Source organism: Ptychodera flava, chromosome 12 (assembly GCF_041260155.1).
Source record: "Ptychodera flava strain L36383 chromosome 12, AS_Pfla_20210202, whole genome shotgun sequence".
Lineage (NCBI taxonomy): Eukaryota > Metazoa > Hemichordata > Enteropneusta > Ptychoderidae > Ptychodera > Ptychodera flava.
This window is the reverse complement of record NC_091939.1, coordinates 38743190-38761371: the sequence shown is the minus strand read 5'-3', so window position 1 is coordinate 38761371 and position 18182 is coordinate 38743190. Positions and strand designations below refer to the sequence as shown.

General features: G+C 36.2%; 1 protein-coding gene across 4 annotated transcripts in view; it reads left to right on the top strand.

The window, feature by feature from the left end:
• The window catches only part of LOC139145826 (gamma-aminobutyric acid type B receptor subunit 2-like), a 68402-nt gene that overhangs the window by 6778 nt on the left and 43442 nt on the right, over positions 1–18182 (top strand). Inside the window, exon 1 of one of the 4 annotated variants that reach the window (XM_070717234.1) lies at positions 13285–14176. The exons of 2 other annotated variants lie outside the window; for them this stretch is intronic. In XM_070717234.1, the coding sequence (XP_070573335.1) occupies positions 13892–14176 (285 nt within the window). In that variant the 5' untranslated portion in view covers positions 13285–13891. Of the gene's footprint in view, positions 1–13284; positions 14177–18182 lie in introns of those variants that run through there. One more of the 4 variants, XM_070717233.1, reaches the window with a different exon arrangement.

Sequence of the window (18182 nt, the reverse complement as noted above, 5' to 3'; positions counted from 1 at the left end):
CCCATTTGAATTTTTAAACCCGTCTTTGTCAGATAAGGTCATATTTCAGACAACTTAATTGGGCGTTTCATTTTTAATCACTTCGGAGATCCTTGAAGTGTAGGCCGAGAAATTTGCTGATGGACGCGCTGTCGTGATGCCATCATCATGAATCTATTGCAGAGTCACATTGGTCAATTCAAATCACGTCTTAACAGAAACCCAGAGACTGTCTTTAAGGATCCCGCTGCTATTAAGTGTTTAACTTATCCCATCACAAGTGCGTCACCCACTCTGCATACAGATCTACCAGTGACATTGTAGTTGTCTTTCAGAAATATCACAATGACCGCTCTGTTAATGAACTTGCTCTCTCTAAGACCTCCGATATTCTCCTTCCATCATATCTATAGTTCGGTAAAGGTGAACTTTTGACAATTTATCGATCCTCGCGGCAAGTCCAACACTACAAGTAAAATATATAAAATTTTTCCAGGGTTAGCCTAATCTGTCTTTAAGACTCTTCTACAATGGCCATTAATTTTAATCGCAAAATGTTGAAGAATATTATATGCTGTGTGCAAATGGCGATTTAAGGAAATTGAAACATTGCATGGCGGTAGATCTCCGTGTTTGAACTGAGAAAGATATATTAGATATGTGTTTGTCATTTCAAAAACAGTATGAAGCTTCATAATCTGTACAATATCCACATTGTGCTTTTAGAGAAATGCGATCTTATGATTGTTGCGATTTTTGTTTTGTTTTTGTTTTTTGTTTGTTTTTTTGGCTGTAAAAAGGTTTAAGCAAATATAGCATGTTGTGGGAATCAGAATTCTTGTTTTGAAAGGCAGAAATATTTATTCCACACACCGTGTTACATTTGCTAAGCATCTCTGGTTTAGTCTGTGACAGGCTCCTTGTCGGCAAGATTATCAGAGTCTCTGCATACATTGACATGTTTGAATGTTAACTGCCGATCGTTGAAGAATTGTGTTTTTGTGTGGAATTTCCAAGCAGTAAATGAATCCTCATTTGTACATCACAGTAAACCCTGAGGCCATGTCTGCTAAAACACTTTATCTGTGTAGTGTAGTCTTTTCATATAGTCTGACTCAGTATTTTTTGCTTTGCGTCTCAAATCTGCATCACATGCTGTCCACATTCCGATCTTAAACATATTCACAGTCCACATGTTCGTCCATTTCTTCCCAAATTGGACATCAACGGGAAATTGGAGATATTAATTGCTCCGAACAAGCACGTTTTCAACAACTACGAGGTCATGTTTTGCCACGTTATTTGATTTTCCAATCATTATATTAATTCTATTTCTCGCCAAAACATAAGAGCATGCAGAATTTCCCCGACCGGGTGCCAAGTTTTGTGTTTTATGTGCTCATAGACTGATTTCCTTCAAAAACATGAATTGTTTTGACCGAACACATGTTGAAGAAGGTAAACAGCATTGACATCTGAACATTTACATATCCCTGACACACATCTAACCGGAGAGACAAGACATACCCACGTGAGAAAAAATGTAAAAATATATACGAAAATGTCAAGAAGGAAGGATCACATATTACTCAATATTTTAACTCCCACCATCCGTCATCAAACCCTAATGGACGCATTCTTTACGAAAAAAATCATCAAAGACATTCGACGTGAGCCGGTTGTATTCATTCACCTCTTACACTGGATTTTGAATACTTTTAATGATTTAGTAGATATTTCAACATTCTCTTGCACTTCAGACTTTACAGGCAAATAGAATGCATTTGTCCATTGCATAAAATCCATACTAATCTACTTATCTGACGTCACTTTTCTCCTTACTCTAACTTCCTCATCATCTGCAGATGGGCATTATCTCATTTGGCGGACATGTTGTAGTCTCATCTTACTCGCTAATCATGCATCTCCCTCGTCCTTGAACAAATGAACTTGGACTTGAGTTGCATTTGAATCGGCAACGTCTCTGCTATTCACCAGTTTGAAAACCGTCTTCCCAATAAATACATTCACTGTATACATTCAACAGAGTTTCCAGTCGGCAACACAAGTTTCCATCGAAGTGTTGAGAAATCTATAAAAAGCCTTGACGATGACCCCTATACCTTGCGCGGAGAATAATCAAACATTTCAATTACTCCTGCTGTTGTATCTATACGACAGAATAGAAAAAATTACATATGCAACTTCATTCGCATAAGCTTACATTGATCTAGACATCAGTAAGCATACATTCAATGTGCAGACCCACATCTGGCACACCATGACGTCACAGTGTGGTAGTTTAGAGGTCTTTTATCCATCTGCGCTAATCGAGTTCCATGGGTTTAGATGTTATTTCAACAAAATTATCAAGGGCGAAAAATGCCTCCTAAGAAGCGGTTGCTGCCTTATACTGTTCCTACTCAGCGATAATTCACAACTCACCTGCAGCGTTCTAACAAAGTAGCCCATTGGTAGCATGTCTTTTTGAAACCAATCTGACTGTACATGCTCACCAGGTGTAAGGATGATACCCAATGAAAGTGAACCCACAGGAGCGCTCGCGTTTGAGGTCACTGTATAGTTCATCGATCTCGTATTTCACATCATAGCGGGAATCAAAATATCTGGTCGTCTGGATATGAAGGGAAGGTAACTTTAAACTTTGTTAAGAGGAGCGTCGCTCAGGCAGAATTACGGTTACTGATATCTTTTGCAAAATGATGGATATCACTCTCAGTAACACATAATGATAGCATATTGTTAAGTATGGACGTAGTCGTTTTTCAGAAGATATCAGTGAAGACCTAGTCAACCGGTTATTGTCGTAAGCCAGATAATAACTCACACAAACAGGTACAATATACACAAAGACTAGATCTAACGTTGATGTCGAAAGGAGGTAAAACACTCGATGTAATAAAATGTAATTACAAAGATATTACGAGCGTAAAATGGGACAAAGCAACACCTCATTACTGTCACAATAAGATTCTTTAATTCTTTACAAATCTGAAGCATTTTGTGTTCAAGGATGCACCGTTCAGACAGGTCACTGTCAGACAGATCACCGTTCAGAGAGGTCACCGTTCAGAGAGGTCATAAACAGGAAGACACCATAAGCAGACTCAGGCTGAAAATCGTCCAAAATATTCGAACTTTTCTAAACAGTGTTGGCATGACTAGAATTTGAAAAACACGTCGGATTCTGAAAAAATGTTGTGCATGCTTTACCAATTCCTAAAAATGTTATAGAATCTTTGATGTCAAAAATATATGATATTATATGATATGATATGATATGATATTTTATTCAGTACTACAGGCCATTGGCCTTCATGTATAGTGTATCTTCATAGTTTACAGAAAGAACATGTAGTAACTTGAGATATGACATCTTAAATAAAACAAAAATCATTTTTCAAAAACATTAACCCATCTCGAAGATTCTGACGTTTGGTGTCGAAAATATAAACCGAATATCATCGTTTTCTACGTTCTCTCACAAAATGAAGTAGCGCATTTTTCTACGATACTGTACGTGAACATCTTTTTGGGAACTTCAAACTAAAAACAATTCTTGTCCGAATAAAATACATACTTCTCTGCATTGTGCCCTCAAAGTCACAAATCCTTTGATCCAGTTTTTATATTGTGGTCATTTCTTTGCGTTAACACTATACCAATACTTTACAATGTAACATTTTCTTGCGTCCGGGAAAACATCGATTCAGTCGTGCATTATTTAACTTAACGGGTGAAATGTCTGGCGGACAGTCTCATGAAACCTAAGGCTGTGTCATAGTACGTCTTGAACAGTGATATGAAGAGCATCTCCAGGGGAGTGTAACCAACGTTACTTTATCAAATTTATTTTAACAGGAAATCTTGACAGTATTACAGAACATTAGTCCATCAAAATTGTTGTAACAGGAAAATCTTGAATGTATACTAACTCTAATTTAAGTGTCGATAGTTCCCAGATCAATGCTGCTTTGTATCTCACGGGATCCGTTTCCATAAAGAGAGCCATGCCTCGGGAGACAACTTTGAAACAAGTCATAAAAATTCTATCTAGGAGAAATATGGAATTATGTCTTCCCTAATCATATTTCCACTAACTCAATAACAATGCAATAAAAATATTCACCTGCGAAACGTATGAACACTATTACAAGGTTAAGTTAGGGAGTGTTCAATTAGTATGGTCGGGGGTGGGTCGGCAAATACTTCTGTCAAAATCAGTGAAAGCCCCTTCCTACCCAGCAAATAATCGATGACCCCCCTTTTTAAGATGATAAAAAATTCATGGACGACGTTTGATGGATTTGTCAACCTTTTGTTATTTGTGGTATTTATAGTTATATTGGAAAAAACAATTCAGTATTTAGCTCGGTATCATGATCGTAGTCTGTATGCATTCAAAAACCAACTGAACGTCTTGCATTAACTTGCTGCAAATAACAATAGCCGCTGTTAGTACACGTACACACTAATGCTGGAAATAACATCTTCGGGAAATAGGTTCTATTTTCTATAATCCTACTTTCCTTCCAGATCTAATTATATACAGTGAGTGAACGGCGTCCTAGAATGTTGAAAAGGTTATTTACGACTTCTGTCGTTGCCAGTGTCAAAGAGATCATCATCATCATCATTGTCATCATCATCATCATCGTCGTCGTCGTCGTCAACATCTCCTCCTCTTCCTCTGTCTCGCCCAGTTTCAAAAGATTTCAAGTTTGTCTCTGTGTTTGCCATATTCTGTTTTGTCCCAGACACATAACACATGTACATGTAATTGCTTCAATCTTTTCTCTTGTGTTCCCTTACGACGCACATTCCAACAATGTTTACGGGATTATTTACTGCATTGCCGATAGGGTTTTACTAGCAGGCAACGCTCTACACTTTCACATGGCGGAAACTACATTTTTGAATTTTGTCTGACAACAAAAAATGCAAGAATGTACGATATTACGACAGAAAAGTAGAGTGAAGCAGAGATTTTCTGACAAAACTGATTTATTTAAAATTAACTTCTAAAGATTAGGTCCGAAATTAAACAGAAATTACAAAGATAGTGTGAAACCTACACTTAACTGAGCATGGCATACCTGCAGCAACTCTAATTAAGTTACGTTTTCATATTGACAAAACTGAAACACGGAGGCGAGACACACACAACACATATGAAATAGTAAGAAAATCTGCCTCTGACTGGTTACTGGCTCTGTGGAAGTTCAGTCAAGGTCAAATCCAAGTCGAAATTCCAAGTCAAATCCATATCAATCCACATTAAAAATCAATGTGGATTGATGCCGTGCTGGCTTGTAGCTAAAATTTTAACATTACATAATCATTGAAATAATCATACAATAATTCCAGATAGCTCTTCACTAACATGCAACAGTTCTGGAAAGTTTTCGATTGATAAGTAACTACAGTGCTTGACCGGTCATCGAGGGCAATGACGTCATCATCACAACGGTCATGGAAAGGGTTATGAAAACGGCTAATTAATCAGGATTAAAGTGATTAGCGAGAGGCAAGAGCCAAGGGGAACTGATCGAACTCAAGACATCATTACAGCCATGTCAAAGTTTCCAGATCTTTATTAGCGAGGGGGTTTCTTTTGTCGTTGGACCATGATATTATTGAAATCAATTTACAAAATATTTGTACATGTAATATCTATTTAAAGAGATTTACAACTTGTACTGTATACATTTCTTTTTAATTTAAGTGTAATTGATAATGAAAAATCAAAGTCAAAGGTATTTTTCACGTGTATTCATCTGTTTACACTTCCCAGGACTAGTTTTATGCATCTGTTCCTTGAATAACGATCACATATCAAAAGTACAGCTATCAAACGGTACAACCTGAACTTCGAACCAAATGCTATGTGTAGGTTTACATCTAGCTTGCATCTTTAGGAATTATTCCAGCGGAGGCAAGCATGGAATTAACGCATCGTTCCGATCTGCTGGCACACATCATGGCGAGACAAGCCTTTAGAGAATTGCAAAAGACGGGACGTTAATAAGACTGATAGTACTTGTATTAAGACGACAGTGTAGTGACTTAGGAGAACGCGCTAAATATGGACAGAATCACCTTTATTTGCCGAATATTTTTGTACACTGAAACAAAGACTCTTCAACAGGGTGGAGAGTTTTGAAAATCAAGTAACCATCCTTCTCATGCAGTGTGAAAAAATGCAGCTTTCCAATTTCAGATGACCCCCTTCCCGGATATTGCCGATTTCATGGCTGTAATAAACTTAACGTTTTATCGTCTTTGGAAATAGACATACTTGTAAAAAGTCGTCACGTAAATATTAACGGCCGATGTACAAACTTTGACATGGAAATTATTTATGGGACTCAGCTCACTAGCTTCAGTTCGCACTGCTTCACTCTTCGCATGATTTGTTTAACCTGTTCACCCCAATGCCCTGTGGACAGGTCCACAATCACCATTGATAACAATGGGTATGAACCAAACCCGCATGGTAGTGAAAGAATTCAAAACATATGCAAAAATAAACAAAACTAAAAACAAAACAAAACAAAACAAAACGTCCTCTCGACACCAAGGGCTGTCATATTCAATCTGATATAGATAAGTCACCTGACAGATTTGTCACTCGACACAAAAATATCCAAAGATTTAAAAAGTAATCGAAGTCGGTACATAAAGTGCTATCTTGTACATAGTTTGTGAAATCAACATTCAAAATTACAGATAGCATGAAATCATCACAAGTAAAAATCATACCCACATGATGGTGATAAAGTTTCACTGCTGTAGAGTGGAAAGTGCACAGGTCTGATATGCATTTCCACGGTCCCTCCATAATGTGGAGGGACCGTGGCAATTCATTAAGAATGAGAAAGCTATCGAAAGTTGAACATATCAAACTATGCTTGTATGCAAAGTTCTGAGAACCGGTGAGACCCAAGCGTTAGCCGATGCAAAGTGGTAGGTACAGAATTCCATCCACATCCACATCTTGAACAGCATTCGATGTCAGTCACTTTCTGCAGCCTGTCCTGGTTTTCATATGTTAAACTTCAACCAAAGTTTCAGTGCTTTGCGAGATTTGATAGCACATCACCGTAAAACACCCCAAGCGAATCTGGAAATCGTTGTCCCAAACAAAAAAGTCAAAGGGAAGGCTTTTGAAGGAACATCGCCCAAATCCAATCATTTTCAAAAAATAGTTGCATGTAGCACATCATTGAATTTGATGTCATTAGCCACGATGTGATATGTATCAGCACAACAAGGTTATTTGAATAGATGCTTTGTGCTAGTCGGATGTCATGGGACAATTCTTTTCTTATCTCTAGGCATCACCAGTCAAATCCAATAAGTCAATGCAGTTGCAACCCGTTTGTTAATTCCTCGGAAAATACCGATGGGAGTTTCGAAAACCGTTTGCTCTAAAAACAAACATGTTGGAGACACTATCGTCATGGTGTACGTGCCTGAGTTTACTGTAAAGAAAATTTCCAGAAATTTCAGAGTCAAACGTAATCGGTTAAACAATCAAAATGTCTGATAATTTTACGATAAATTACTGTACGTACGATACATATATTTATCGGCAATTTGGGAGCTCCCCAACGTTTTAAATCATTACAGTGGTCGCTTCTGGAAAAATCGAAAATGTTGTCCGTCTAACCCAAATCCGTGACCTGAATTAGTGATTCAAAGAATTTTACTCGCCTCAGTCAACTTCAAAAAACTGGCTAATTTCGTCAAATAAAGCACAGACTCACACATGAGTGGGCAGTGTTTTCAAATTCACTGATACAAAAGGTACAAATTGGAATTCCACCGACCCCATACTCTCTACATCTTCAGACGCTAAGTGAAGACGTGCATACTTGCTTGAGCATATGATTCAATTAACCTTGATTGCCCTGAAAACAAGAGTATTTGATAATGGAGTGCATTCATATATTGAGTTTTACTTCTATCTTCATCGCCTGGCAGAAATATTCTTAGTTGCGAAAATACAAAAGTGTAAAAAGTGTTAAGAGGATGAGCAAGAAAGAGATCGCTATTTGCATAACTGAGTTACGCAAATACTGTATCTTTGACCTTTCATTTCCTTGTTAGGTTTTAACTGTCATTAGAAATCACAGTATACGAGATCACAGACTTTGCAGAGAGCACACCTAGACCTTCACGTTTGTCACTTTCTGTAGAATAGTGCATGCAAAGCATATAACTCAGACACACGCTTGTCATATTTGCATAAGATTATTCTTCGAAAGGGATGTGAAATACAGCCATACAGTCTTCCACTTAGACCATGTTAAGCAGGAACACAATAGAAGCGCTGTGCCACTGTCCTAAAGTTGAGAGCATTCAAGCCGATCTCTTTAGAATACTGTGTCTAATTTATACACTTCAAGGTACATCTCTCTCTCTCTCTCTCTCTCTCTCTCTCTCTCTCTCTCTCTCTCTCTCTCTCTCTCTCTCTCTCTCTCATATTTATTCAAGTTACTAAAACGTACTGTACACTTCAGAACCCTAGGGGACTATTTCCTTTTGAGGAATAGTGGAATAAATTGCGACCACAATCAGATCTTTAATGAATTCCAAATTTTTAATTAATATCGATGTTGATATATTTTCAAAGGTACGCATGACAGAGTAGTGAATGCAAAACACTCAAGTTAAGACACAGTTACATCTTTTCAGACTGGATTCAGTGAACCCAAGGTAAATAGTTGTCATGGATACTCAGATAACTGTGGAAGTCGATGGCACTGAAAATTACATAGATGAGTTGACATAGAGACAGTAAAGATAATATATATATATATATATATATATATATATATATATATATATATATATATATATATATATATATATATATATATACATATATATATATATATATATATATATATACTTGTTTAGTTCAAGATCAGCTGGAGTAGAGTGCTCAATACTAGAGTAGAGCTAAATACACAACTGAGTTGATCAGGATAATCTAAAATATTACATTTCCACTACAAATTTGTTTCGTATAGGCTGCAGAGCCGCCTACACTCATCGGGTGGCTGTGATCGACAGTCGATCACAGCCACCCGATGAGTGTAGGCGGATCTGCAGCCCATACGAAACAAATTTGTAGTGGAAATGTAATATTTTAGATTATCCTGATCAACTCATTGTGTGTATATATATATATATATATATATATATATATATATATATATATATATATATATATATATATATATATATATATATATATATATATATATATATATATATATATATATATATATATATATATATATATATATATATATATATATTTTATATATAGTATCAATAGACGTGAGCATTGATCCCCAGTTGAGAGTGGAGTGGAGATATATATATATAATATATATATATATATATATATATATATATATATTATATATATATATATAATATATATATGTGATATATATATATATATATATATATATATATATATATATATATATATATATATATATATATATATATATATATATATATATATATATATATATATATATGTGTGTGGTTCGAGTCAGCATATATATTTATATATATATACATATATATATATATATATATATATATATAATATATATATATATATATATATATATATATATATATATATATATATATATATATATATATATATATATATATATATATATATATATATATATATATATATATATATATATATATATATATAATCTGTGTGTCTGTGTGTCTGTGTGTCTGTGTGTCTGTGTGTGTGTAGAGAGAGAAAACGAGATCCAGGAGGTCAGAATGAATCGAACATGACGTTCAACACTACATCTTTGAGCGCCAATCTACAACACGATCTTGTCTATATCTTTATTTCACTTCTGATATCATCAAGACATTATCCTGTAACTTATTACTTCTTCTTTGTGATGCTGTCTGTTGAAGACGATTATACATTTTGTCAGGTTGGTGAGTGATTTGTATATAAACACAAAGGATGGCGCAATTATCGACCCGGTGTTATTGTTAGCTCGGAAACCAGATTTCTCCTTCAAAGTAATCAGTTACTGTCATCTGTTAGCGAAAAATTACTGATTTCCTTCTAAACTGCATGATGATAAGGAAAATAAATGCCTTAGGTGACACAGTGAATAATTACCTACCATTGACGTAGATGAGTTGTGCGTCAGTTTCAAGCTATCACATCGTATTTGTACATTTATATAATCTCTGTATTTCAATGGACGATGACTCACAATAGTACGTTAATGTGTTATTATAAATTTATAAGTTTACAACAAAAAACTCTCGTGAACATAACAGGATAAGCGACGTCGATTTACTAAGTTTAAACTTCTAATAACCAAAAAGCTAGTGATTCTATTTCTGAAACCTGTCATTGTGTATTCATTGTATCGTCCATGCCAGTTTAAGATAAAATGCGCCTGGGATAATTCTTCGGGCTCTCAAATTTTAACAGTTACTTTTTTGGTTTAACATTTGTGGAGTTAATGAAGTTTTCACCGACTTATTTTTGCGAGAATTGAAAATTTAATTTTCCCAATAGAGTTAACGCAAGGTGGCGGCCATTTTGAATTTCAAATATCGGTACATTAAAGATACTTCTTTCCATGATACCAAAATTTGCATGGTAGCCCCTATTTTTAATTATTGATTATGAAACTGAAGGAGATTGGTTGAAAGTTTCCTCGTGGAAAATTTTAGGAACATACTACCTTGACAATTAATTCATACTTTGCAAACAAATACTTCTCTTGCTGATTAAATTATTGTGTGAATTATATCGGGTATTACGTGATCAATATCATAAATGTTAACGGCTTGCATGTTTAAAAAAATCAATTTTGAAAATTCGATCTATAACGTTTGAAGAAAAGTATATATGATAAGAGAGCAATATCCGATACTGCCATATTTGGATGACTTATAAAATAGTGTGAGCTGTTTGTTTAGTCCATTAGCGCTGACGGAGATGCATTGAATTGAAATAACCATCGAATGGTTGTGCATGCACACAAACATTTTATGATGATAGCGGTAAAAGAATATTCGAAAAGAACCAACTCGAAAACATATCTGACGTTGATGGAGAAGCAAAATCCATCAAGCGAGAAACATGAGCATTTGACTTCAGAGAGAACGATGGCAAACATATCCATCACATTTCTTATAAATGTTGTCATACTTTACAGGAATAATTTTCAGCATATTTATTGTGTGAGGCATTACAGTTCAGTAGTGCAGTTTTCACTGTACGTTACCATATAATATACGTTTGACTGCGTGAGTAACTTTTAGTGCCAAAATGCATTTCACATTGCTTGCTCGGAGTCGAGTCGAATATATTGGGTTGTCATGACAATAAAACGTCAGCAGAATTTCTGTCATTTCTGGGTTGGTTTTACGTACTTTGAATGAAAAATTGCCTTTGTGGTATTGTCTACCGACATGGATGGGTTAAAGTTCGGATCAAACACCTCTTCGGATGAGTGAAATATTTGCATTTTGTCTCTGCATTGCACCTGGCGTTTACGAACGAACTCTAATCTCCATAGAGCAATATCAGCATCTGTTGTTTGACAGTGAGTGGAGCAATTGGTATCAAGGCAATTCGTTTTATGACATCACAAGAATATTTGTGACCTTGTTTCCGGTTCAAAAGGTTTGATGTGGTTTGTTCAAGTCCTAATTGCTTCTAGTGTTTCTGTCGCGATGTCCCAGTCTTGCTCTCTTCCACTCTGAAAATCAGTGTTCTTGATCACGGCCTGTGACAGTTTTAGTTGCTTTATGGAGAGAATAACGCTTTGAATCAGTGGCGAGATTTTCAGTTTCTGCTTCAATCAACAAAGTGTTGCTGCTACTACAGCTATAAGACCCAGTTAGCTCTCTCCTGTGTATTCTTTTCAGTCAACAATTGCCCACCATTACCAATCTCTTTAGCCTGTAGTCGTGATAAATTGCTCACAACACGTTGAAGGCCAGGAGACTGTGTACTGTTTCGTCGTGATTGTCGAGTTTTCTTGCTTGTCATAGTTTTATCAATTTTACTCATATAATTCACTCTGGTAATGTGTTGGTTCTGTGCCTGATATAACTATGCGCAGGTCTCAGACAGGTGAGATGTAAAATCTGTTCAAGCGTGTTTTCTCTTGACCTTTACACTCCAGCCTTTCTGGCAATTTCTAGTAGCTCCTTAAGATTGGAATGATTCAGTGAATCAACCCACCGGGACAACTTGTAAGATACGAGTTTGACAAATATGTCGAAATCACTGTAGCTGCGTTGCTATTAAAATAAAATGCTTCACACAATTTCAAATAAATTGAGAATTTTTACAGGGGATTTTGGCCTTGTCAAACATTCTTGATTTGGCGAGTAATACTTGAAAGAAAAACAGCCAAGTCATATCAAGGCGTAATGCATATTTATGGCAGCGGTGTAGTGTTTCCAAAAGGGTTCAATAAAAGCACTCCTGGTTATATTACGTAGCTAACATAATAAAAATTACAAGTCGACTCCAACATATTGAGACACTCACGCACTACACAGAACACTACAAACAACTTCAACAGCACGGAAGCACTTCCTGGCTTTGACAAACAGTGCATAGCTGACAACTCCACGCAGTTCTTTGATCCTTGTAACCTAAGGGTTGTCAGTATACTGCAGAATGTTGGACAACACTTGACATGAATATCAAATAGTGTAGCGCTTCCTTTGTGTGATTGGTGAAACAGAAAGTGGTGTGGAAGAAGAGACATAGCACTTGAATCTGTGCCAAGATGGAAGACCGCACAGAGCCAATAGATATCTATTGCGCCGCAACAACTGATTACTTCTTGTTTTATAAAGGTGTGGTTTTCCAAAAAATTTCCTTGACCGTTAGGATCATTATTGAATGCTTACCATAGACGAATTGCTAGTTCTAGCAACTGACAACCTGAAAGCAATTTTATCACGATTTTTTCTTGAAAATGGAAGCTACAAGACTTATCGGCGCATCTTGTGCCAGGCATGCCATTTCTACGAATATGCTTTGTGGTGGTTGCACACAAGAAGACAATGTAGGCTTACTTGTAAGGAGGAATCTGATCACAAAATGTGTAAATGTACTCTGTCGATTTGAGATTCCATGACGCATCTACTGTAATTGGCTAGTAAATACACAGTCACACGTATTAACGGGACTTGCCTGATCAGCCTACAAGAATAATATCTTCTCTCGTTGCACTGTCTGTTGCTCAAAAATATCACTTGGTTTGTTGAAACAAAGATTTGCCGCATGGGAATTTATTTTCTATATGAAATCATCTTAAGGAAAAAGATGTTTGAGGGCGTCTTTGTCCCTGATGCTATCTTCCCTAACATCACAAACATTGTTAGTGCAATGCGCATGCACTTGTCAGCAAATTCAGCTTATTACCAAGCAACGTTACTCGGGAGAAGCAGAGCATCTTGATGCAGACTTCACGTACTCAGAAGCTTAACGATAATGTCCTTACCTTCAACGGAATCATAGCAACGACTTCTTCAAGTCGTCTTGCCTGTGGATGAAGCATAACTCTCTGTTGTGTTGGAAGGGAGAAAATTTTTGCCGGATTGAAGTTTTCGTGTATTTCAAAGGATCTCAGGCACGTCTTCGCTAAGCTTGTCCTTTAGAAAATCGTGTCACAACCACTCAGCAGTTGAAGACAAGAGTATCAGCTGAATTTATCTCACCAGTGTTCAACTTACAGAACACCAACTAAAACGACAAAGGGTTTCATACGGAATTCTAAAACCAATATCCCCATAGAAGACGTAACTCTACATCATTTGGGAAAAATCGGATAGTGAACGAATTATGATGAATTTGACGAGGATGGCAATTATAACCAAGATAATCTACATCACCAGTTTCATTTTTCATGTGCAGTGTCTTTGGAGAGATTCTGTAATTGCCCGTGGACACACCATGAAACCACAGGAACTGCACTTCGCTGCATTGTTTCCATTCTCAGCGATGAACAGAGAGAGCGAGGTTGCATGGGCAGCTAAACCTGCTATCGACCTTGCTATAAAGTACGTCAATATCAATGAAAAAATATTGCAAGACTTCGAGTTGAGCATGAAACCTTTCGATACAAAGGTAGGTTTTGACCTTATCTTTGTTAAATCTAGACTTGGTTGATTTTCAACGGGAATGTGTGTCTTTAATATTCAATAGACGAGAATGCAAGACATAGACTACATAGTGGTTAACTAAGACAAGGCATTATGAAATAATATGAAATAGGCTTCAAAAGAAAATAAACAGCAAATCAGGACTAAAGTATATCTGTAACGTAACTAATACGAAGAGATCGAATGAACTATGCATCAAGAATCGTAACTTGTATATTTTCCCGACACCGCCGGTCAAAGATCCTGTAGAGATATTTTCTCTGGGGGCAACAACCATGCTTGTTGCAGCCCTGGGCAAGGTCATTCGTAAGACAAGATCTTGCACTTCTGTACGGAATGATTTCTAGGTTTTAAACACAAGGGATACATCATTAGAATAAGGAGAAACAGAAGTATCTATACTTTGTGTATTGAAATCTCAACGCTAGTGATCAGCAGTTTTTGTCGAGTGTCTCAGAGTAAAGCACGGATCATATCGCAGAATACACTTCGTCTAGAATCCTTTCCCTGTGAAATACTCTTTTTTTGTGAAAACAGAACGACAAATACTTGTCGTTTGGTTTTCATCTATTCATGTATTCTATCCCACGACTTACTGCTTATAAGGCTTTCAGAAACGATGATTTTGCTAGCGCAAAACTGTTAACATGTCTAATTTAGATGCCAAAGCCTGAGAGAAATGTCACTTTAGGTCACTCCGCTTCGTCGTTCCTGACACTACTTTGCAAACCTTCAACGTAGAATTCCTTTCCAAGTGTTAAGTGTTATAAGTATTCCCGTCATTTATTACCCTCATTTATCGTAAACTCCACAACCGTCGGATTTCTGTACATCTTTGTTGTTTACGTCATAAGGAGTGTGTTAAAATTCCTCTATAGACAGAAAGGAAGATCCTGGCTGTTGAACACAACATTACACCCACTACTGAAAACATGTGACGTCAACAGACGGCTTTCACAGAGATCTTCGACGTACGGTAGAAAATACTCATGTACAGATGGAGTGCATACACTACAAAGACACTCCCGCCATACACAGAATGCTTAAAACGATTCGTCGAGTGTAGCCCAATTATCGAAGATAAAATATGTTTGAAGCAGCCTTCTCAGAATACGGGTCCTTCCTCATTACCACATTTCTCGTCCTTGATTTTTACGACCCTGCAGATGACAATTTCTGAATTTATAAATGAGATTACAGTGATGATGATAACAACAACATTCTATATGTTATCTGACACAACATGGAGGCTTTTACGGGTGAATGTAACCCCAAATTAGATTTCTGGTCGTTAAAGGGTGTTACAGAACCAGTATACCGATTAATTGAAGAAAAAGGCGATTTTAAGGATAAGGAGAAATATATTATATTGGTATTATGGCACAGTAGCATACCAGTTACATTCACGTCCCTGGGACGAGGGTTACTTAAACCGCATCGAAGAAGTCGTACAAATTATACAAGTTAAGACAGAACTGGAGAGTTGGATTAGGTTTGTGAATTGACACTTCCAATTCTGCCCCAATGCTTATCACAGCATAGCTGCTTGAAAATGAAATGAGTCTTGTCATATGTCTGTAAACGTCAACTATTGACGCGAAATTTAAGCAGCTGCATTTTGACTCAAACGTTGTTTATTTAATGCAAATATAAATCGACGGCTTGATCAAAATTAATTGACATCCATCCGTGACCTTTGAACTATGTCATAAATGATTAACTAGAGCTAAATTTGTCACATTCACAACTCTGACGGGAATAGGTATTCAGGTGTGCTTAATCATCTAGCGACGAGAACAATTCCGACATAAACTCAATTTTAGTTTTTGTTTTTGAGAATATTCCCAATGGTGCAGTAATAACATTCTAGACATAGCCTACAATGATAAAGCAATTCTATTGCCGAAGGATAAACAATCTAGAATTCTAAACTGATGAAATCCCAGGTATAAATTTTGAACACAGTTTGCCGTTATTTACACCACAGACAGTATAGAAACTACTGTCTATGTTTACACCAAGCGTTACTTATTCAGAAGTTGTATAAGTTGCGCTGAAACTTCGCAAAACGTCTTTCATTTAGCTGGACTAATAAGTTGAATAAAATAATTTCAAATATTTTCTTTTTTGTCATTAATTTTAAGATTATGTTTGAGAACATGTACTAAAAGTTTGCCTCTTGAAATATCAAAATCAGGGAATTTGGAATTGTTGTGATGTTCCAACTCGAAGATTCCATTAAAACAGAAATTACTCACGAGACAGATAGAAAATATCTATCATGTTTACGACAACTTCAGACACGTTAACAATGAATAAAGTTAGAAATGAGCTAGCGGACAATGATAACATCTGGGCTATTGACAAATTAAGCGCATATAGCCATAGATAATAATAAGTCTAAGGTTTTGTAGGCTATTGAAGCGGAAGATGTACACCCATTGCTCTTTGGGAAGCAGTTATCTTATATGACGTTGACGATTCGGATGTATTTTTGGATATTGCAGAAATATATATGGATTTGGATATTGAAACAGGAAGGGTTTTGGTTAAAATTACTCTTTCCAAACACCCACAAGCTAGAACAATTGAAATATAAATAGAGTCCAGGATATCAAACGTAAAAATGGTCAGACAAACGGTCTGTTCTGTATTGCTTACATATTTTTATCGAGTATATCTTTCAGCGAGCCCAATGCCTTCCTGCAGAGATCAATTATGTTCACGGTGGCTTACATGACACAGTCAGGTTGATCATTGTTCCGAATTAAAACAAAGAGAAACTTGGTAAACTAATCAACTTAGCAATGACTTTCTTCGCTGTTCAGAACTCTATACGTCTTCATTCAACTTATGCCATTCAAACATCTCATAAACTATGTACCAGGGTTCTGAACAGAAACATAACCTACGCCGGAACGGCAACGTATCGTTAACTAGTAGACAGACTTCATAAAACACGCAAGGCCGAGGTATGTATAATTTATGTACGAAGGATGTCGAAAAACCTGATTGTAAATATCAGAACCAATGTGTTCACATCACCTTGGTTACCGTGAATACGATAAACATATGGATACAGCAGTTTTGGATATTAAAGCATTGCAAATACAAGTGTCAATGTTAGATTATATGGCCATGCGTACAATTAACACGGCAGACTGGGTTAGTATTGAATTTCAAAAGATTATACATCAAGTAAAGAACAATGATTTTCACTCTATATTTATCTCTAACCTTCACCATCCCTTCTTGAAGATGTCTCACGATCAGGCATTTCTCAACAGTCTATAGAAACATTGCCAATAAAAGAGAGACTCTCTTCTACAATCTATGATAGAATCTTGATTTCCTTGACAATCCTATATTTCTTTCGCAAAACAACCGACACATGTGAAACTCGTCCATTCCTTATATATATATATATATATATATATATATATATATATATATATATATATATATATATATATATATATATATATATATATATATATATTATATATATATATATATATATGCTCAACTATCTCGTAAACTGATACGAGAAAAAGCGTTCGGAAAGTTGAACTTCCAATTAATTGCATCGGTTCGAGACATCATAGTAAAGTAGCTATAAGCTTATCGCTCCGCTCTTTTGTATCGAGTCCAACACTTAACTCCCCTACTTTACTTTCCTGTTGTTTTTACACGAAACTCTTCCCGAATCGTGATGTGATATTTGTCATCAAGTCATTGTTGAGGTCGTGCGACGCCTATAATGTAGCCTCGCCATATATCTAGATGATTGTTTCTATCTTTGTCATAAGTGAACTAGGGATATCAATGTGTGCTCTCTCGGCAAGCAAACATAAAAGGTTCCAGATATTGTGAAACTGAAGGTCGAAATTGATTGACAAGACACCTACTTCTGCAATTAGAATTCTTAAAAAGCCGTCAAAAATATCCGCTAAATCGATATGTATGTACAA